At 28.2% G+C, this 25,641-nt stretch overlaps 1 protein-coding gene across 1 annotated transcript in view; it reads left to right on the forward strand.

Annotated features, from left to right (window-relative positions):
• Nucleotides 1-25,641, forward strand: part of LOC100168093 (hemicentin-1) — a 197,407-nt gene that overhangs the window by 74,692 nt on the left and 97,074 nt on the right. The window contains exons 3-4 of the mRNA XM_029490229.1: nucleotides 12,759-12,962; nucleotides 19,541-19,686. Coding sequence (XP_029346089.1) covers nucleotides 12,759-12,962; nucleotides 19,541-19,686 — 350 coding nt within the window. The remainder of the gene's footprint in view (nucleotides 1-12,758; nucleotides 12,963-19,540; nucleotides 19,687-25,641) is intronic.

Genomic DNA, 25,641 nt, shown 5'->3' on the forward strand with positions numbered 1-25,641 from the left:
GAACATTTTCCAGTAGTTTTTAAAAACACCGTGAAAAACAAAAAAAAAATTAAGAAAAATCGGGAATTTTTACACAAAATCTGTTATTGAAAATATCGATTTTGGTTTTTGGTGTAACTCTTATAAAAATTACCATAAGTACATGACATTTTTACTGAGTGTTTATATCAGCATTTTCTATACACCACAATATTTTCCAAATATTTTGATTTATTTTGAACTGTTTACGGAAATTTTCAATTTCTATTTTTTTTAGTTTTTTTTTCTATAAATATGGATAAAATGTTATTTGTTGGTTAAAAAAGTTTAAAAATGTAATAGAAGGCTCCTAGTATATTGTTTCAAAGGCACATGGAAAAAATTAAAAATCCATGATCACAATTTTTTTTATAAGCATATAAAATTCAAATATTGACAAAATACATAAAAATGACGAAAATTTGCAAATTATTTTGAGTTAGAAATTCATGAAAAATTTTCTTTTTAAATTTAAAATTTGAAAATGTAATACAAGATTCCTCATAAGTTTGTCTATCTTTTTCAAAAAAAAAATGTCTACAAGCAAGTCAAATTAAATTTTTATAAGTGTTTGAAATTCATATTTTTCCAACAATTTGATATTCACTCGATTTCTCATATTACGATTTTCTTATTTTGTTATGATTAAAAAACGAATGACTGTAGATACTTGAAAATTTCACTGAATGTTTATATTAGCATTTTCTATACACGATAAAATTTTGAAAATAATTTGACTTTTTTTGAGCTGTTTACAGACATGGTCAGTTTTCAATTTTTTTAGTTTTTTTTTCTATAAATATCAATAAAATTTTATTTCTTGGGTAAAAAACCATGAACATTTAATGCGAGGCTCCTGATATTATATTGTTATCATAGGAGTTAAAAAATATTAAAAATACATTTTATATCCAATTTTTTTTTATAAGCATTTAAACTTCAAATTTTGACAAAATTTATCAAATTTAAAATGTAATAATTATTTTGTTCAACTTTTATAGCTAAGGATTGAAAATTTAAAACAAGGTTCCACGTAAATGGGCTATATATAAATTAGTTTAGTCACCTTAATAATACTAATATATATTATGTTTATAATATACCTTAATTAATATTATTATCATAGTAGGCTGACTGACCGTTTTCGTCTTTTCTGTTGGATCAAAAAGTGTAAAAATTTAATACAAGGCTCCTGATATATTGTTAAAATAGTAGTTGAAAAATATTAAAAATTCATAGGTACAATTTTTTTTATAAGCATTTAAAGATCGAATTTTTATAAAATTTATCAAATTTAAAATTGAATAATTATTTTCTAGTTAAAAATTCATAAAATGTTCAACTTTTATACCTAAGAATTGAAAATTTAAAACAAGATTCCACGTAAGAAGATAATTCTGTTACCAAAAAATCTAAAAAATACATAAGCACAGTTTATTTTTATAGTCATTTTAAGTTCAAATGTGGACGAAATGATATATTAAAAAACCTAGAATAACTATTTTTGTTATTTTTTTGTGATAGTATAATATTATTCGTGGGTACTTAGCTAGGAAACTTCTAAAGTATACTATTATATGTATCTATGATAGTATCATGGTTTGTTGTTGATGTATAACGCGTTATAACTATAAGTACCTAATGGATATTATGATATGATTAATTTGGAATTTATTATAGGTACCTATTATAGGTCAATTTTTTTTTAATACCATAGATAAGTATATATATGTCTAATACATAGACTGATATACCGTCTCCGCTCAGAATCGTTTTTCTTATACAGTGATATTATATCATTGAATTCAAATTTAATACTGTCCATTATACAGTGACCCACTTCTAACCTACTGTACAGCAGAGCGACATCCACTTACCCACCTTTTTTAATTATAATAATTTATAAATTTCGAGATTTTGATAAATTTTGTCAAAATATGAACAATATTATATAATATTAAATAATCGTTCTTATTATAGGATCTTTATTATTTATCGAATTCTATTATAACTTATATGATACCTTGTGTTACATTCTCAAGCTTTTTGACCCAACGAATACAATTTTCTTGACATTTATAGAAAAAAAATTGTAGAAAAAATTCAAATGTCTATAAATAACTCAAACAAGTCGAAATATTTAGATAATTTTATCGTGTATAGGATATAATACACATTTGATGAAAACGTCAAGTACGTCTTACGGTTATTAGTTTTTGAATTATGAGAAAATAAGAAAATCGTTGTATGGATGTTTGATAATTTACTAGTAAATATCCAATGTCCAGCTTCAAAATGTCGTAAAAGTGAATTGAAGTTTCCGGTAAACTAATTTTTTTGTTTAATGTAGAAAAACGTAGAATCTATTATACTTATTAAATTTTCAAAGCTTATATATAAATAGAAATTTTTTTATGAATTTCTAACTAGAAATAAGTTGGAAATGTTTACGTTTTTAATGAATTTTGTCGAAATATTAACTTCGGTCACTCGTAAAAAACATTGTGGATTTACGATCAACTTATTTTTAATTTCCAATAATATCAACTTATGAGGAACATTGTATTACATTTTCACGTTTTTTTCCCGACCAAAGAATTTTGTATCGACAATAGTTTAAAAAGAATTAATAAACCTTAAAATTGTCTTATGTCTATACATTTCTCAAAAATAATTGCAATATTTCGATATGATCGCGAATAAAAAAACATTAAGTGCGAATTTCATCTATATTCTGTTATTTTTTTTTAAAGTTATACTTAAAAACAAAATTAATTTTTTCAAAACCTGGTTTAGCGTAAAAATCTGAATTTTTTCTTATTTTTTGTTTGTTTTTCCTGACGCTTTTGAAAACTATTGGGTAATTTTTTTCTTTTGACCCACAGAAGAACCAACTAGGTTTAATCTCGTACCAGAAAAGATGCTGTTGAAGAAAATTTATGCATTTTTACTGTCCTAAAAGGTGATGATAGACACAATTAAAAAAAAAACACACGTCATTATTGTAAAATCAATACATTCATCGCTCCGCTGAAAATTATTTATTATACCGATTGAAATATATGGTTGTAAGTATAGTTTGTAATTTATACGCGTTAAATATATTTTCCTTTGTAAAAATATGTATTTTCATCGCAATTAGACAACTATCCGAATTTGTAGCAATAACAACTTTTAAACAGTCTGTCGTTTTCTAAAGTAAATGTTAAAATAAAACAACATTAATATATTAAAAAAAAAAAATAATAATAATAACAATAAAAATAAAACAAAAATCGTTAAATTTGAAATAATATTTAAAAAAAACACATTTATAAAATGCTCGGAATTCTAATCAAAGATTACTAACCTGTCTTCTCAATACGTTGTGCAATGTGCTTACGCTACTACAATTCTTCGTTATATTGTTTTTTGTTTTCCTATTAAATTGTATAACGTATTTACACTATTTTCGATTACTGCTAACATTTTATTTCATTCAGCATATTATTGTATTGTTATGTAACACCATTTTTTTTTCAATTCTTTTATACGATTTTATTCGTCTTATTATTAGATATTTCTATTTTAACTGCCATACCTACCTAAGGTCAAAACACAAAGATCAGTTACACAATTTATTATTATTTAATTCCCTCTTCAATTTTGTCTTATAAAATATTTATCTGAATACCTATTGAATCGAATGCACAACATTATCATACATGTTTTATTGCATACGTTTAATTCAGACACCCAATGCGTACCTATCTATAATCATTAGGTATAAGTGTATAACCTAACAATGTTTTATATGGATTTACTGTAAAAGGTAGATCAGCGGATCTCTCTATCAATATAATAATATGATATTAATATGTCACGAAGATTTGATCAATGATTCATTTCAGCCCATTATATTTACTTTTAATTGAAACTCAAAGTAAGTGATGTGCTAATTAATTACATTATACTTTACTCAAGTCAAACAAAACTTTTTAATTTAACTATATTTTTTTATAATATTGATTACGAGAACGAATCTTTTTTGTTGTACTTATATTATGTTGTTATTGCTTACTAGTAGGCATATTTAATTCCTCCAAGTTTTTGTTTTAACTTCAATAGCGAAAAATTTTCCCGAATAGCCCAGAAATTAACAAAATATATTATTAGATAAAGTGTTTTATAGTTCGGTATATTATACCTACAGTTTTATATTAATATTGTTGTCCTGAATTCAGCAACAAATTCTCCAACAGTATCTTACTTATTTGCGCACTCACTGGCGTATGTATTGCTCTTACTGTCATAAAATATAATATTATTATCATCTATGCAAACACGTTTTCTAATCATTTTTGATTTTTAACGTCCATTAAATATATATATTATATGATATTATATGACCATCGATTGTTTGTGATTTTTGTCGATAAATTTTGCGATAACCATTTCCCTGGTAATAATATTGTTTTTAAGGGATGGAATAATAATAATAATTCACATTGGTCTACCACGATGGTCGTAAAACAAAACGATCCGGTAAACAATGCCTAAATATTCGCATCGCATAACGTAGGTAGTAATAATATTTGCGCATCGCATAGTACCTCCACAGTGTAGTAAGTACGGTCTCGCGAGAGCATAACGACAGTTATATAACGAAAAAATAACTCTCCGGTACCAATAACGTGTACAATAATAATGACATAATATAGCCATTATTTTTTTCTTCTGGGCTCTCACGAGAATTGGTCACGGGCTCGGTGTTTAACGATCGAGTCGTTCCGTCGCGTATAGACGTCACAAATAAATTTGTCGATCGGAATTCGTGCCCGCTAAACCCAACCAGAGCTTTCATCCGCGCCGCGTAATGTGCCGTTGTACCACGGTAGACCTTTGGATGCGCCTCCCCTGACACATCTCCCAGACGCTCGCACAACGCGACCCCGCCACTATCTCCGTCGACAAAGAGTTTATATTTGTTGTTGTTCCGCTCTATTATTCACCCCGAACGGCCGAGTGTCTTGAGTACGTGTCATTTGGAGACGTGTATAGGAGTCGGGGACTTTACTTTAAAACTGTTAGTCGAAAGGCCACTTGAAAATATCTGTCATTATAGTTTGTTGCTCGGGATTATTATTAGCAACTGCACATCTATGATAATTAATAGTATTTTTTAAATCTAGTTCGAGTCACATATGTATTGATTTTTTTTGTAATATTATTATTTATATTAATATTATTTTATATTGTACATTTTTTTTTATCATAAGTGCATAATATCATATTCCTTTCATATTTTTCTGTTTATATTCAAGATATTTTACATATCATATTATTTAGTATTATAATAATGAAAAATTACTTTGTCGTTACTTGTTAACTGCTTGTTAATACCTCATCACTTTCGCTTTAGGCGTCTACTATCCTATTACTAAACTACAATTACTTATATTTTTTTATGTATCACATTTTTGATATTTTTAAAGACGTTCATGATTTATCTGATAAAATATTTTATTTCCTAATCTGAAAAATGTTCATTAAAACAAAAACATTTATACATGCGAAATAGATTAGTATGAATTTAATTTAATATGTTTAAAATGTTCGTATTATTAAAGTATATCAATATAACATTGATATTAGGTTCTGAGTAGAACAATGGTTGTATTAATTGTACAATTGAATGTCATTTTTTCATTATTTTATTATGTCTCGTCTTCTATTCGAGCAGAAAAAAATGTTTAATCTTCAGCTTTAGTGCTTACATTTTATCGAAATTGAATTGTCAAACGTAAAACAATGATTTCTCTTTAAACGGTTTTTGTTATTTTGTTTTAATTCAAAAATATTTTAATCGTACCTATAAACGCGAAGCATTCCACCATTAATAAAATTTAAAATTATAAACATAGCACATAAAGTTTTGATCATTGATATGATTATTTATGAATTTACAAGTTTCAGAAATATTATATTTCAATCTTCAGAACAAATTCCGGTTATAAAAGTTTCAATCCGTCCAACAGGATCCGAGGATATCCTCGTATAGTCGTATATTAGGTATAAAAGACATAGTTATATATTTATATATAATTATTCTGTGTGTGTGTGTACCTATATTTGAACTTCTAAATGGCTGGTCCGATTTTGAAGAAATATTTTGTGTGTGTTTGAGTGATTCCTGAAGTATTTGGATTCACGCTTGGATCGACAGGTCCAACCAGGAGAGGTGCTCAAACGGTGGTTTTGAGATTTGCGATGGAAATCGTTGTTTGTAAATGTTTCTATTGGTTAAATAGTTTACAGATTATTATAATAATTAGTAGAAAATAGTATTTTTTTTTTTTGTATATTAGTGGTTGCCATATTGCATATGTCAAATCCTCACGTTTATGGTTTCGAATAAAAGAATTATAGCTTAATACAAATATGAGAGTTGAATGTATGCTTGTATACTATAATTTGTATAGGTAGGTTCTCAAAAACTACTTGACCGATTTTGTGAAAATGTAAAATTGCTTGTTCTTGCAAATATTATGAAAGTTTAGAGAGTAGTTTGAAGTTTGAACCTAGTTCGATTTATATCAAGTGCTATATCCAATTTGCCATAGGCGAGTTATCCATCTCAGTCGAATTAGTTCACAAAGTGAGGTACACCTGCTCAATTTCGACCGTGAACTGAGGTACCCACACCAAAACCAATATACACATTACACATATACATCGCTATATTTAATATTTTTTCATTTTTTGACGGGCAAAGTCGGGTTATACAGCTACAAATAGATGCTGGTTTATCCTAAGTTAATAAAATCGATAACTACTGGACCGTTTTCAATAAAAACTAAACCGTTTTATCAATAGATTCCTTGAGAATTATTGGAGGGTGCTTATAGCTTTTTTTCTATTCCTTTAGGTAGCTAAAGAGTAGCTCACAAAAGATTTTTTTCAACTAATAATAAATATAAATTATTTTTTTGTTTATCTAAATGGTTGCCACTGGTCACATATTATAAAACTATTTAAAGTAGAAAAATATGGTATAAACAAATTTTTCTTACAATTAATATATTTACTAAAAATAAAAAATCTCAGGCCCGACCAACTGTCCCGATAATGTATAATAGTTATCTTGTAACGGAGCCGCCGTTGGCGAATCTCCGCCACGTAATAAATTTTAATCCCGTTTGGTTATTATGGTAATCACATATGTTTATTTTTTATGTTTCATATATGAAGTATAATACATTTGGGAAAACGATTCACGTCCCCTATCCCGTATTGAATGGGTGATAGAGTCAAGATCACTTTGACATTGTGGAGAAATGATCTTTATAATTGATATACAAGTTTGGGGTAGGTACGAATGGTCACGTTCGGCCCGCTCAAACAAGTGGCGTCGGCTCGTGGACCCGTACGGAAAAGCGTGGTATAAGAAGGCGCGCTCGGGGGGATGACAGACTATGGTAGTCCTGAAAAGGACTATTTTTGGTTCTCCCACGTCTTCTGTGGAGCTGATTGGTCAACCTATCCGAACGGTTGTCTTTTGCAGGTTTCGCCGTCTCTTTGACGCTGGATGTGGTCGGCCGCAGGGCTACACGCGTCACTTCGAGTCCGTGGATATTTGTAGGTTTCCGGCGTCAAAGGTGGTCGTCGTACGGTCTGGCGGTTATGGTAGTCTTCAGTGGTTGGCTGGTAATCTCCGCTGTCGGCTAGTGCTCTTCGTCGGTGTTTAGTAATGTTCAATATCCAATATCGGCAATAATTGGTTTGTGTGTAAATGTTGACGTTTGGTATTTTGGAGAAAGACTGGATACTGGTCGGTCGAACGCACCCGTATTTATACGCATTGACCGACCCAGACGTACTTCTGATTGGTTGTTGTGTCGCAATTGACCGAGTGAACATGACATCGATTGCTGGATCGATTGGTATTGGCCGCGTCATTTTCACTCGGCAAATTTCCGTAAAATAGTAGTGTAGGCAAGCGGGTCGTCTATTGCTATCAATCTGTCTAATGTATTTATATATTTGCTATATTAGAATGGTATACCTACCTTATGATTTTAATTTTCCAAAGGGAGAATTTTCGTTTATATTTCAAAGTTTCACGGTGATGTGTTAAAATCAGAATTCAAAGGCTACTTTTGACAATATTTATAATGCTGCCGTTGTATGAAAAAACGTTTTAGTATCAAACTAAATCTTATGATATTCACTCTGAAATCTGTTTTAGTTCTAAAATATATCTCTAATCACAATTACATAAACTCCAAGTCAAAACATCAAATATGATATAAATCCAACAATTTTTAAAGTGTAAAATAAAATCATGTTTTCCAAAAGTTCTGAGGTTAAAGCTCCAGAGTCTTCAACTGCACAAAACGATAATACGTTAAAATATTAATATATTAAAATTGTTCACACAATATTCTGTTCTATTGTATGCAACGTTGCGTATTTTAAAACCACGAAGAATCGCTTATAATATTAGACAAATTTAATTTTTCGAATCGTGTATGTATACATACAAACGTTTATATTAAAATCAACAAGATTCCACATTTTTCCGGAATAGTGTTGCAGCGGTGCAGCTGACCTAAACTACAGAGTACAGACCGTTTTCGCACGCATTGCACTATTGTGGTCGGTTAATTAAAGGCAGTTACCTCGACAACGGACTCGCTACCACCTATGTAGTATTTATGTTTATTGCTTTCTGAACTATTACCTGTGTCTTAGACACGCGTGTTCGATTAAACTGGCAAAGTTTAGCTAGTAATTTTTCCCCGATGGAACGAGAAATTGAATTATTTGTCTGGGCGTGCAATAAGTAGATATAGCACACAGGTACTTATTATAGACCCCACCACCGGTTTATAACCATGACGAGTCCTCCAAGGGGCACTTTTTAAATAGGCAATACATTAATAATAAAAATAATACATACGAATCTTTAACGATGACGTTATACATCCGTTTAAACAGGTACATTATTTTATTACACTCACACACGCGAGAGTTTGGTGAAATTAACGTTAAAATATTGTGATGGGTTATTGGATTTATAAGTTGTGCTTCGATGTAGTTTCATTGTACTACGTGAATTATTTGCTCAAAATAACACCAGGAGATTATATATTTTTATTTTGAGGTATTGCGTGATACGCACTGAACCATCCAAGTACGCCCTGTTCACAAAGACATTTTAGGAGAAGGGCGTCGATAAAAAAGGGAGATAAAAAATAATTTATTAGGTGGTGCTGATAGTAGATTGCAAAAAAAAAAATGTTTATATCACCTGTCCGAATAAATTGCACTTAATTTATAAAGCGCAGAAGGTCCAAGCTAAATACCCAATTTCTAGGGTCTTTTTAGGATTGAACTTCATTGGTTTCTCTTCAATTCTGTCACCCCTTACCCCTTATTCCTCGGAACTATATATACCATTTCATCGCCGATATTAATTCAACGATTTATTTGCCAAATCAGAATGAAGTCGGTGGCAACAGCTGAGACACGTGGTACTGTAATCTTCTCTTTTCAGAAGAGGAAAAAAGGTTTTATTTTTATTTTATTTCACTTTTTCCATACTCTACCACGTAACCCGTATGCATAAATATATAGAGAGAGAGATCAGATTGTTGTCGATTCTATCAGAAATCTATTTGGTTTATGGAGTCCAGAACATATAATATTTTACTTATTCCGTTTATAGTCTATACAAAATATTATTATAAGGTATAATGAAAACAATATAATAGGTACAATATAATTTTTATATGAGTATTTTAAATGCCACTATGACTCACATGTTATAATTTTTGTTATAAACAAATTATATCAAAGTATATATTTCCAAAACAATATAATATACCTAATATATGAATATAGTGGAAAATACGCAGTGTGCTTAGTTGTTTTTGATGTATGCTAATAAAAAAATTATTAAAATTCTAAATTAATAATTAATATAATTTAACAAGCACAGATGCATACTAAATAAATATAATACTAGTAAAAAAGTTAGCGAATTTTGTATATCGGTATTAGTGTACTTATATTGTATATATAATACGCCGTGCTATAAATATTAATATACACGATGTAAAGATATTATGCATATTTTTTAATTTACTATTATTTTATATTTTAAAATACCAATACTAGGCCCTTGTTAGTTACAAGTATAATATAAATAATAATGAGAACTACTTATTTTCAATACCACTATTTTAATATAATATTAAATATATATTTAAAATGTACTAATACATTTTTCCGTTTATTCTTCTATAAAACTCTTTTGAAATATTATAAGCTTTGTATTGTTAAGTAATATTAAGAGTTATGATAATACAACTTTATTTTATATTAGGTACGTTTAAAGAATCAATCACAAAACAAATTATATAAAATGCTTAAAAATGTTTAATTAAAATAGTTATACCTATGGGTATAAAAAAGTTTAAAAGACAAAAATGAACAATATACTCAAGTACAGTTTGGTAAGAAGTATTCTCTAAAATATGAAAAGGGTAGTTTTGTTTTATATATTGAGTGATGCATATAGAAGTTTGTTAAAATATAAATAATCAAAGGTGATTGAATGAAAAAATATTTTGAGCATCGAGTATGAATTTTAAATTGTCGATCTATGCAGTTCAGTTTCTGAAATTAACATAGTATGTTGCTGAATTAAAATAATCACATGTAGTTAATTAGGAATCAAAATGATTTTATTTTTTTAAAAACTGATGCATTCATGCAATCATAATATTAGTGTGACACTGTGATGTGAATTTTATTTACTTTAATGTTTTAACTATTTCATCATTTCTTCATACTTTCATGATCCCGAACAAATATTTGTTTTAGTATAATTAAACCGTGATTTTTATAATTTTGATAGGGAAATTACAGATGTTTTATGATTGGTACTTGCGATTCATCTCGTTTGTTTCATCTCTACATAGAACTAAATATTATTATTTATTATTACTAACTTAAAAGCGATGAGGCTTTAGCATAGTTTATTCCAATACTTCGACGAAAATGTATAAATCATAAATATTTTTTAATAACTAATAAGTAACCAATTTATATATATATATAGATACCTAGTGAGAATTAGTTCATTTGTACATTTTATTTGTTTCTATAATAAACAAAGCGTTACCGAAAATCGGTTAGAAAATAAAAATATATTTATTAACCCAACTCAGAAACATATTTATGTTAAAAAAAAATATTTTTTCAAAATGGCTAGTTAAAATATAAAGTAGGTAGTTATATATTTTTTAAATATTTAGTTACTATTTCTTCAAATTTTCGAGAGTTGTTTTATTTTATTTCATTAATAATATTCTTAATATATTTATAGACAAAAGTCGTAAAGATAAAACATGTGATCTATATTAATTATTTATATTATTTATAATAATATTACTTACATTATTTATAGATTTTATAATTTAAATTACTATTACGTGTATTAGTTTTAAAATACAAATAATAAGTTCGTTTATATTATCACAAAATGGTTAGGTACCTAAGTACAGTACGTACGTACTGTATCTATAATATAAATAAATAATATTTACATGAAAATATGGAATATAATTAGTCCATGAATTGCTAATAATTTTTATTTTTAAATATGTGTTTCCATACTTTTTTGATTTACTACTTATGTATATAAAATATCTTTTTTTGTCTTAGAATTTAATAAGTATATTATAATATTTATAGGTATAATAGTGAAAGTAAAACATTTTATTATTAAATTAATTTAAAATATTACTTTTAAAAATAAAAGGTACTTACATTCCAGTATTGTGTTATTTTAAGTCTATATTATATTATAATCAATTTAAATCACATAAAATACTTTTGTTTTTTAATAAACAAGTTGATGAAACTTCAAGCATAACAAACAAATTCCTTTGAGGAGTTGAACTTGATTTCAAAGGGAATTTTTTTTATAAACCTTTTTTGTCATTTTGCTTATATACTATTTAACCGTAATACTGAATTCTTCTAAATAACAAACACTTTGTTTTTTATTATTATTTTTATTATTAAACATTACTCGAATTTACCTGAGTTGTTGAGAAATATCACGTTTCCAAACAGTTAGGTATGCCAACTTTCAAAGGTATCAGTGACTTTCCTCATATGTCCCAATAATAATAATAATGAAAATACACACGTTATGCCACGGATACACTTGTTCGAGGCGTGCAGCAAAATTTTTAAATCGCAATAATAGTTCTAAACAACGTCTGCAGCGCATAAACATATTATTAACACAATAATGCCCCTTATATTATTATAGTGATGTAGATAATACACATATCAAATAATCTGGAAATATGGTTTTTTTTTTATTTATTTTTATTGAACTTGAGCCCTCCAACTATGGTCATTAGCTATTTTAAGGATCATGGTTTGTAGGGTTGGTAAGGTTACTAAAGTTGGTACGGTTGAAACACGTGTATGTGCAGTGTCAAGGTTTTTGTCACTATAAGAACCCGGGTGGTCACCCATCCGGGAACTAGTAGCAACGGACGTTACTTAATATCAATGGCGATGAGTGATTGATTGCATTTCCTGACGCCAAGCCATAGAAATATGGTTTTATCTTGTATATAATAATCATAGTACTGTGATGTTAATATTAAACAATAATGTTATCTATCTAATAAACACGCAATTCGACTGATGGGATCTTTATGGTTTTTTTTTAGGAAATCCTCCACCGGTAGTCGTGTGGCTAAAAAACGACCAAGTGGTGGATGATGAGTGCGAACACAACTCAATGAACGCGATCGAAAACAGGCTGCACTGGCCGTCTGTCAGTCGCCACGACTTCGGCTCGGTGTTCACGTGCCAAGCGTCAAACACAAAGCTAATGGATCCCCGACAAGCCTCAGTCGTGTTGGATCTTAGACGTGAGTATAATATTATAATATACGATGCACAACAAAATATTGAATATTTTTTTCTAATTTATTTGGTTGTCTTGAGAAAATTAGATAGCGTTTTATCGTTGGCAATTGGGGCTGGTTATTTTATAAAAGTTCCATAGTATGTTGTGATTTTTTCTTTCTTCATCTGAAAAATAGAATATAATATAATAGAATATTTTGTTGCCAACAATAAAATACAAAAACAAACTCTATGACGTCGTCTAAATTTTTTTCTACCGTCATCGAGTCGATTGTGAGAGAAGGAGGGATGGGTGGTTAATTAAAACCCAACGGATATAATTATTTATATACAGATGTGTCTACCGGTGATGTATGCGGGTATATATGTATTATAGTCGATGGCAGCCTTGCAAGGGTCGGTAAGGTCGTCGATCTAACGGTCTTAATTGGACGTCAGAATTAAGCAGGAGAGAAAAGAAACGGTAAAAAAAACCTAACGAACTTTATTAGCCTTTCGTGAATCCATTATCTCCGTCCCTTTTTCTCTTTTTACTTTCCTCTATCTCGCGCTCTCTTTATTCATCTTTTTCTATCTCGCGACCTACACTTTACGTCCACCAAGTAATTACTATTCGTAATCGTGTGTACACAAAAAAAAAATTAAGTTCCTTGATGAAAAATATAATGCGAAATAAAATGCATTGGTGTTTCGTTTTTCTTTTTTTTTCATCCGACTACTATTACATCGGTTCGTGGTGGTAGTGTGAAAAGAATTTTTTTTTTTTTTGTTCGACGCCCACTCTGACCGAAGCGTGTTTGATTATTTGTTGTCCGCCAACGGCCCAATAAACAACAAAGGGCAATGTGCGAAAAGTCACGAAGTGAAAATAAAATAATTCACCCTACGTTATGTTTATATTATTATTATGTGTCTCGCCGTATTGTTCGTTTCGAATCGATCAAAACCAAAAAGTCCTACGGTTAACCGCGATCAAGACATAATATTATCTCATATCACCGCGAGTAATATAAAATAAACGAAATATTCTTTCGTGTTACCATTCCTTATAATATGGTTATATTGTTTAGCACGGTTTGTTATTACTTTAATGAATTTTGTACAATATTGCTATCGTAATAATGGTATTCGTGTTAATCCTGTGCTCGCCAGCTATATGATAAACGACAGCCACCGCGTGTACCCTCTTGTCCACCATTGCGCTCAGCACATGGCACGCTTAATAATGTATTTTGTTTTAATAAAGAGTAATCGGACCACCTGACACATTAATGAGAAACTTACCAAGATTATATTAGGTACGTACCCATGTATGCTGTTTGGACGCATAGAATTATGTACATAATAATATAATATATTATAGCCAACCTTCGAAAATACTCCGCTAATTACACTCTCGATTACTTTTTTTGGGCTTATGCAAATTCGTAGAGCACTAATTTAATAACGTGACAGAATAAATAAGACACTTATTGATGTTGACAGTATAGGGGTTAGGTACTCTAAAACTAATTATGATTAACTGTTTTGAATATTCGCTATTGATTCAGTAGGTTTTTGTATAACTATTTTTTATATTTTGCTGTTAGACGTTACCTATTAGGTACACTGTACAGGTTAGGTTAATATGTCGGTGAATCAAAATGGCAAAGGTACTACAATAGTATTATTCTTGTATAATGTTTTATTGTGTTTTATAGTTAATCAATGAAATAAAATATTCAACTGTAAGCGTGTAATACTCACAAGCTTATTTTATTTGTAGGTATTATTAATTATTATTTATTGAGGTTTTTACTAACATAAATATAACTCAATTATTTTCTTGTATTATCTATTTTTTTTTAATTTTTAATTAAATTTAATAGGTGTTTAAAAATCGAGACACACAAATAAAAAACATACAAAATTGCAAAATCTATACATTCATCTTTCCGCTCCGAATCTAAAACTGATTTCAATGAATGTGTTAATTTTAATAATAATAATTATTATTATTATATTATTTTTCTTGTGCATTAATTATGTTAATTATTTGTAAAAATAAATGATATTGTTATAATTATTATTATTGTTATCCATTTGGTACATTCATTTCCAAAATATTATTGAGTACTCCCTGTATGTATAATATTATATATCCATCTATCATTGATAAATAATTCGGATTTCTATATAATAAATATTAAATAGTAATTAATTTGATAATTTTATTTTATTTATGTAAACTTTATAGCACAGCATAAAACTTAAATATTATACAATGTATAAAGTATTTTCTTAAATTGCAATAAAGCATAATAGCCGTCATTTTAAATAATACTAGTTGTATTTTATTAAATTACACTTAAACATTTCTTACTCAGATTTCATCTAAAGGATAACACAAACGTACGTAGTGTATAATATTATTTTGTTATTTTATATAATGTTAACCTTTTAATTATTATCATTCTTGAAATATTTGTACCTTTTGACTATTCAAAATATAATCTAGAAACAATGTTGGGCCTCCTGTTCCCACATAATTATGTTCAGTGTGGCCCATTATCATCTCAAATAATTAATAATAAAAACAAAACATTGAAACCACATATTACGTATAATGTAAAATAAAACAAACTTTGAACGATATATTTTAACCAAAATGGAATGTATGCTGTAATAATTTCCTCGGTGATTAGTTAATGAATATTATAATGTACATATGCTCATGTTAGTGGTTTTGATTCTGACTATACACTCGCGTAAATGTGCATTAACAAGTCAATTTTCATTAAAAGCAATGAATTAGAGTATATTGTATACGTATACATATTACGTTATAACACCTCTCAAAATATTGTACCTCACTAAAATATAGTGACCAACATATTGACTTTGAAAACAAGGCGGGGCTAAATTAACACAACGTATGTCTGCGCTTTGTAACTATTCAAGATAATGGTAACTTAATATCAATATAATTATATATTTTTACGATAAATTATAATATAAGCAATAAAGTGATAATACTATGCACGTCTAACCATTATAGGCACTGGTAAAACAATAATTGGCACTGAATGGAAAACATATAGTTATGGAAATATTAAAAATAAATATTTCAAATTTTATAATAATTAATTGAACAAAAATAGTTTGATTAGGTTTTGCATTTTACATATTTTATTTCATGACATTTATAAAAAAAACTCGTAACTTAACAACTTTATTGTTAGTTTTATGGTTTGAATGTTAAATATTTATTATGTTTTCCCGAAATATTACGATAGATAAACCTATATGTATGTGTAAGAGACAGGTAATAATATATTTTATAAAAATGAGTAGGTAGCCTATACATAATTAAAAAAAATAATAAACGTATCTGACTTGAACTTGCTATACAGTTTTTGTACACGAATTTATCATTAATAATCACTAGTTCACATAATATAGGTACAACTGTATGTTGGTAGGTACCTATACGTTTTATAGTTCAACTAAGTTTTTGGAAATAATCCGAAAATGATGACAGTGCTTAATATTTTCCAAGCCCTATTATAATATGTAGGAAATAATAAAACTTTTAGAATAATCATGATTGAAAAAAAATTCTTTATGCAGCATGGTGTTATATTGTGTAAAAAAATTCAAGCGACAGCGGTCACTGATTTAAGTATAAATAACCAACACCCATAGAAACATAATTTATTAACGACATAAACTTATTATTAATAACATAAAACGTACACCGTGCTTTTGTGTAGCACACATAATATAAAACTAAAGCAGGGACCCTCTGTATATAATATGCGCGTGCAATTAATAATTTGAATACAATTTATCTGTTCATCGCCTGTGAGTATTGTGTAATTTGTTACCTACACATGCGGTAACATATGGGTGCGCGTAAATTTATGTTTTAAAATTAATTTAATTAAAACCAAATAGAACCGTGTCGAGGTGTTTTGTCGCGAGTCAGTATTGTTTATTACACATTGCAGTCGTAGAGTATACAACTGTACAATAATCTATTTTTCCTTTTCTAATCGTTTTCTCCTACGTGAGCACATAGTAAAATATCTCCAATTAAGTTTAAAGTTCCTTTATTTACTGATTGAATATTGCATCTATGGTCGTAAGTTTTAATTTTTGGTTTACTTAGTAGGTATCTAAATTTCCTTTAGAATGTGAGAAAATGTAGAAAATGTATGCAAATGTGAATGACGCGTAATAATATCGATATGAATCGTGTAACTTTAGACCTTTTGAATGTTATTTTTTTACAATCGTTTTCGAATTCAATACATCCCAATAAATTCGCAACATAAAATATGTGACTCGCACCAATGAACCTAAAAAACAGGTTTATCTCTCACCAGACCGCTTTCTAATTTTGCATTTATTAGGTTCTATTTTCTTTCTGTACTCGTGATTTTACAAGCGCTGTAGTGTATACAGCAATACAAGATATTATTGTATATTATATGTTATTTATTGTTATTTATTATTATTATTGTTGTTATTATTATTTTTTTTTACTTTTCGGATAACCTTTAACACTTTTATTAATAATAAGCAGAGAGACCTTTGAATGAAGAATCAATGTTATACACAATATTGAAAACGTAATATGCATATATTACTATGTAGGTATACCTATATACAAATTAATAATAATTTTTATAACAAATTGTTTATTAAAATACTGCGTAATCTCGTAGAGGAAAAAGGTTAAAACTTAAAAGCGAAGTCAAGCGTGACGAATTTAATTATTTCTCGCTTAAATGGAATTAACATTTAAGATAATCTAGATTATAGTTTGAAATTTAGTTCACACTTACTTCGAGTACCTACGTTCATAATGTATTTGGTAACAATACGCACATGTACGTTGCACACATAAATATTGTATTAAGCATAATATATATATATATACGCGTAATTGAAAATTCTATTATCCGTATTCATAAGGTGATGAAATGTTCGGCTAGAAATTTTTAATTCGGTAGTCAGTTGGTGTTAACTTAAGTACCAACACGGCTTTCGTATACCACATTTATTATTTATGGAAAGTTGAAAAACTCGATATCTCGCGGGGGAAATGATTTTTCATGAAAGCATTCAAAGTAATATTTTTCACTTTGGTTCCAGGAGTTTTCATAACGGAAAAATTCTAAACCCCCAGTGTACATATATATAATATATTTATATATACCTGCAGCTTACGTACCATATACGTCTCGTGCAGATGGATCCTACGGGGAAAATTATTCTTTTTATCCGACACAGACGTACTATATTTATATAATATAATATAATATGTTACCGTATATTATATGTCTTTTGAATCACATACTCAATCAGTATTTTATTCCTCCGGTATACCGTGCAATGACAGATTCATTATCAATTTAAATAATATAATATATGATTTTATTTGAATAATAAAGTACATATTCAGCTCTATGGATAATAATAATATTAGTTGATAAAAAAAATATGTGTATATTATATTTTTAAAAAAATTAAAAAGACTTAAGAAACATGTAATAAAAAAATTTAATCAAACCATGGAGATTACATTTTTTTCTAAACCGATATGTGGATTAAAAATAAAAATAAATAATTATGTATAAAAATTATTTTGTGATGACTACACATCATTCTAAAATGAATTTTATGTAATTCATGTAAGATATTATCTTGGTTCTTGAAAACAATTTTTATGAAAATAATCATAACTATTAATTATATAGGTACTTAATAATATGTAAATTTTTTAAATATTATAAATTTTTATTATTAGATACTAGATAGGTGTATTACTTTATAATGATTATAAATATAATAATAATATAATTATAATTATAATTATTATTATTCGATTCTTATAAGTACTATAATATAAATAAAATAACTTCAAATAATTAGCTTGTAACTTGTAAGTTCATTCCACATTCATAGTGAATGAATTTTAATTTAACTAATTACATATAGAATATTAAATTAATATATTTTATGCAATTTTAATATGACATTTTGTAAAAATAATGTACATTATTTTAGAGTTAGGTAGTTAAATAATTAAACTTACATTTTTTTACATGCAGTAGGTAATACTAAACACCACCGTGCTGATAGGGTATTTTGGTTCAATATTTCTCCCCCTAAAATTGTTTTTGAGGAATTTCATTGACATTTAATTTTAATTTTTGATTATAGAACTACCTACCCAATATCTCCACTTCATACCCTAGCAAGAAAATTTTTAATACTTGTTGCTTACAACCAATTTCGGTTTAGTCATAAAATGTCTTCAAAACTACGATTTCCTACTTACTTATACGAACTAAAAGTGATATACTAAGTATAAATTTGAAGACAATGTTTTTATTTATAATACTATACCTAGCTATAGAAAGTTTATGAACAAATAAATAAATTTAAAAAATGTATAACAACCATACGACCCTATTACATTATAATTATCGAAAACCGATTTCTACAAAATATGTTCAATGCAGAATTATTTGTTAATCTTATAAGATGATAATTAATAAAAAAAAGCTTCTTCGTTTGTTATAAATTTTAGTTCCACCGCTAACAGTAACATTCTCTGCCATGGATGAAGTTTTGGTGGCTGACCGAAGATACGACGTCCAGTGCCATTCTGCTGGATCCAGACCACCAGCGTCCATTACTTGGTATAGAAATGATAAGAAGCTACCGAAAATGAAGGTAAGTTATACGTTTTATTAAGATCAACTACTTGTCAGTTAAATTGTTTTTATAAATAAATTATTATGCCATAATTAAACTCGATAACCAAATTATACTTTTATCTGGAATTAATATAAACAACTTATAATTATAAGTTATTGTGCACACTAATTCTATATTTGGTAAGAATAATATAATAATTATATTATTCTTACTATTTTACAATTATTGTAAAATAGTAGACGTCAGGATGATATTTCATACTGCAATTATTTTATAATTAATATTAAATTATAAATCTGAAAAATGAAAATGTAATATCTTTCACTCAGCTGAATGATATAAATATTAAGCTAAACAAACTTATATTAATTGTACCTATCCAAATGTATACACGAACAAATAAAAAAAGGTAATTTAAAAATTTCCCCGTGTTAATAGTTAATTTCACGTGTATTTTACGTACATTTCAAGTTGAATTGATTTGAACTTATATAATTTATTATATATATATTTTTTTTAAATTAATCTCTTCACATAATAATGCTACAACCAAAAACTAAAATGTCAATTATAGACTATAATTAATATATAAAATAATATATACTTAATTACCTACATTTATTTGAACCATATAGTGATACACACAGTCAAATATAATCCTATTTTAAATGAAATTTCATGTAATGGATACATAATTATACTAAATATAAATTCAAGAACAATAATATACCTTATTAATATTTAGTAAAATAATTAATATCATGTCATAATATTGTGTTAGCCAATATAAACCTAACATTACCTAACCATCTATATCATAATATGACCTACAACATGCTGGTATTTATTTGCGTATAATATGTATAATACAAGTCATTTAAATAGCCTCGCAGGCTTAAAGGTATTAATTATTATCAACCATTATTTTTTCATTTGAACAATAACGTTAAGTAATCATAACGAGAATTAGTATAACATTGATTCACTTTTAATTATTTCAATTGGCTGTACCTGTAGATACCTGTATTGGATACGGGTAACAATGAAACGCAGACATTATAATAGTAGGTATACCTAGTATAGTAAGTTATGCAATGTATGAGTATAATATTAATAAATAAATAATCTAATATAACATGGAATATTGTAATGAAGCGTAATGCTCTGTATTAGATTTTAAAGTTTGAATACTCAAATTACACAAAAATCTTCCGGTGCTTCTTATTTAGGTTAAATACTATAGACCAGGGGTCTAATAAATCCCGAATAAATCAAGCCCGTGGAGTGGAAATAATTGAACCACCAAGAGTATTTTTTTTAATGCTGGTTTTCGCACATAATAGATATTTCAATATTTAATTTATTTTAGATTCTGAGCGAAGAGATGACTGTATTTATTTTACAATGATGTGTGTTTTTTATTTTTTACGTATGCGCACACGATAAGTAGTTGAAATAATGGTTCAATTTTAAACGTCAGTATCTAGTTCAATGGGAAAGTGAATCTAGTTGGTGCATTGCAGTCAATTCCCAGTAATTTTCAAAAGCACAACAAAAAAAATTAAGAACAACCGGAAACTTTTACGTTAAATCGGTTTTCGACAAAATTGAATTTTGGTTTTTGGAGTAACTCTAAAACAAATTACCGTATATACATGATATTTTCACATTCTTGCTTTTACAAGCATTTTCTATACACGATCAATTTTTTGAATATTTGGATTTTTTTTTAACTGTTAACGAACATTTTCAGTTTTCAATTTTCTGTAGTTTTTTTATCTATGTATGTCAAAAAATGTTATTAGTTGGGTAAAAAAGCTTGACAATTTAATACAAGGCTCTATTAATATATTGTTACAATGACATTTGAAAAATATTAAAATCCATAATCACAATTTTATTTTTTAGCATTTTAAGTTCAAATATTAACAAAATGCAAAATCACAAAAATGTGCAAATTATTTTAAGTTAGAAACTCATAAAAATTTTTCTTTTTAAATCTAAGATTTGAAAATTTAATACAAGATTCTTCATAATTTTGTTTACCTTTATTAAAAAAAAAAGTGTCGAAATGAAAGTTAAATTAAATTTATAAGCGTCGGAAGTTCATATTTTTACATTGAATATTCACTCGATTTCTCATGTAGCGATTTTCTTATTTTGTTATAATTAAAAAACGAATAACTGTAGATACATGAAATTTGACTGGATGATTATGTTCTCATCTTCTATACACCATACAATTTTGAAAATATTTTGACTCTTTTTGAGCTGTTCACGGACAATTTTAAATTAAAATTTTTTTTTAGTTTTTTTTTATTATTAATATCAATAAAATTGTATTTGTTGGGCCAAAAAGCGTGAAAATTGAATACACGACTCCAGATATATTGTTACTTTAGCAGTTGGAAAATATTAAAAATAATAGGCACAATGTTTTTTATAAGCATTTAAAGCTCGAATTCAGACCGTTCAAAATCGCTGACGCCATACTAGGCGATCTTCCTAGAAAACTCAATAGAAGCAAGAAAATGCTGCAGTGACTTAAATCTTCAATAACCCGTCATTCGGCAACAGAAATCTAGATTAATCATTTCATGAGATTATGTAATGTATGTCCACTAAAAAATTTCGTTTGAACTATTTTCTGCTAAAAATTGTCGCATTAGCATTTAAATATAAATATACAAACGGTAAATTGAATTTATCATTTAGAAGCAGTTATAATATAATAATATAGTGTGATATACTTAACATAAAAATATCAGCCATTCAATGGCAAAATTTATTAATTGATCAGTCTTGATTTTTATTCGCCGAACAACGGGTCAGTTAAGATTTACATCACTGCACCACTTTATGTTAAGGAATTCTTTTATTAAGTATTCTGGATGTGGCAATGGTTTTTTTAGCCGGAAATAGTTCGTATGGCATAATTTTGTTATTGGACATTTTTTTGAACGTAAATTGAATTGATAGTATACGACAATTTGTTCACGTGTATAATTTATTTCTCGCCAAAAATTGTTTTTTCGTGTATATTATATTTTGATACCGATATAATAGTACCGATACATATTTTATTATATCATTCGCGATTCGTATACTTTCATGCGAACAAATTTACGCTAGAAAAACATGTCATGCGAACTATTTTCGTCTAAAAATTTACGTATTACCATGTTAAAATACAGGGAAAAAAATATAAAAAATTGTCATTGATTCGCTTTATTTCAAAATCATTTAGTTTTATTTTATTCTAATAAATTATTTTTCTTTAAATTCTCAAGTTAATTAAACTAACTTTAAACAGCAAATTGCATATAATGATATATTTAACTTTTTGTTTTATACGATTTAATAAGACGAACAACTGTATCAATAATTGTAACTTTGCCTTTCATATTACATAGATTTTATAAAGTTATAGGTATGAGGAGGTACGGAAAATTAACTTAAATTCAAAAATAATAATGATGGAAGTTAATATTTTGTTTTTCTTAACAAATTATGTATTCTTATGCAACTTGATGAAAATAAACTTATTTGTCCGAAAACAGATATTTGATATTATTTCAACATCTTAAATTTCATACTTATAGTCGAATACAATAGTCAATAAAATACGTATTTTAATGTTGGTAATTTATTAAAGTAAGTAAGGTAAGTAAAAAAAGGACACAAATTGTTTCATTTTGATTACCATAAGTGTAATATTTCCGTTCGATCCCGAAGTCGATGCATAAAAATATTTTAATGTTTTTCATTCCAAAGTCGACTGTAAATATTGTATTTTTTTTATCCTATTCTACAACATTATGGACTATACAATTGTCGTTTGTCACGACATCATCGAGATTAAGACAGTAAGTACTAATCCAGGTTACTGATCACCGTTACTTTGTCTATGTGTTTCATTCCTACCGCCGTCGGAAGACTTTGTCTAATATTACTACGTGAAAACGTCTACGATCACGCAAGTCGATTTAGTCCTTGTTATAACAACGGATGGACATAATAGCTTGTAAAACAAAAAAATATTTTATTCGACACAAGTACCTAAAATAATTACCAGTGTTCACTTTTGATCCGCAATAAATATTGAAATATATAAGCTGTTGAGGGTCCTCGCGGGTGGTCAGATGATCATATCAGGGCGATATCGAGTAGTGTGTCAGATATTATACTACAACAGACAATATATTATATAGGGAGACAATACAATTTTGCCACGGGTGGGTTGATAGTGGATCGGAGGACTTACGTAGAGTCTTATATACGGAAAGTCCCGGGATTCCGGTGGCGGTGGCCGCCGCGAGGGTGCGCAAAACAAACCCCGGAAGATAATTCACTCAGAATTCCGGTGGGAAACAACGAGACCCGGACGGGGTAATCGGATAAACATTAACCTAGTGAGAACGCCAGTCGACCAGCCCGCAGGGGGAGAGGAGGAGGGTTATTGATCCCTCGGAAAATGTTAGTTTCCCGGTCGTGTCGGGGATAAAGTGCCGCCAAAAGGGTCGTCTCGTAACGAGCCACCTTAAAACATCAACGGAATTATTATATACTTTTGAGACTTAAGGGATTCTTTCACCCGCGCGTCATCCGCCCACAAACCCGAATTAAACCGATATAGATGAAAGTAGTTAGTTTATTATTTTTGTTTACTCGCTAATAAATAATAAATAGCTGTCATCAGTTTGACGAATTTTCGAAAATTGGTTGGATTTATATCGATCTCTACAAAATATATTATTACATATTCGTGTCACTCGGTGGTACGATGGTACATGGCTTCTCCATAGTGCGTAATTTAAAAATTTACTAACGAAAATTTTTATTTGCCACTGTGCATCTAAATAACTAATCTGCTGTGTACCGTATGAGCTATATAATATACTATTGTAAAAGAAATCGTACGTAAAGACAAAACTATATTTACTGCTACATTGAGTAACAGTGAAGTCCTGTGTGTCACGTATACGCATATATACGCATATATACTATTAATCTCAATAAATTAGTTGAAAACAAAATATATATTGTAGTACGTACAAAAATATAAATCATAATAGATTTGTCAATGGATAAAATAAGTGGTTAAAATAAAGTTTGCGAGGAGACATTATAATAGTATTTTATAAGAAGATGTCAAACTCATTAGAATACTACTATTACGATTTACCAAGTGATTAAATTAATTTTGGTTTAACATTTATCAAACACTCAAACCTATAAACGTGTACGTCTTAATATGTTTGTTTCCATATCAGTTACGCATTCCCTCGAACGAGGGTTTGATCGTGCTGTTGGCCGAACGAGGGAACATAATATACGAAACAACATAATATTCTACAGCCGTGCCGAGAACATTTTTTTTGGCTATTTGAATATTTTATTAAGTTATGTTCCACAATTAATGTTAGCGATATTATTTTAACCTTGTCTCTTCTATTGACTCGTGTTATTATAAAATACAAGTATAAATACATCAATAACACTTAAATCATATTCTGTTATCCTTATTGTAAGTCACGTTGTAAGGGATTACCATTATGCGAAGTCTAAGTAAGCTTAATATTCTACACGTACACAAATGTTTTCCTCAATAAGTATATCTGCTTAAACAGAATAATAATACACATCTTGCACGAGTAGATAAGACATATATTTACGAAGTTTAAATAATGTCATACAGAGGTGGCCTGAAGTTATTTCATACCTGAGGACCACCCACTAAATTTACTGGGGCTCCCTTATGTGTTGTTATACTTCAAATAAATTGTTATGTACCTATTATAAGCAAATTATTTTGAACTTGAAAGTTTTAAGTTCGAAGTTTGTTTGTACTGCATTTTAATTTAATTAGATTTAATTTATCCCAACCTAAACAGCTAAACAGTATAACAACCTGATTTTATGAAAATAGCATACTAGTTCAGTGTGGTGGTGTGCTCAAGGGGGAGGGGG

The sequence above is a fragment of the Acyrthosiphon pisum genome, chromosome A2, assembly GCF_005508785.2.
Source record: "Acyrthosiphon pisum isolate AL4f chromosome A2, pea_aphid_22Mar2018_4r6ur, whole genome shotgun sequence".
Classification (NCBI taxonomy): Eukaryota; Metazoa; Arthropoda; class Insecta; order Hemiptera; family Aphididae; genus Acyrthosiphon; species Acyrthosiphon pisum.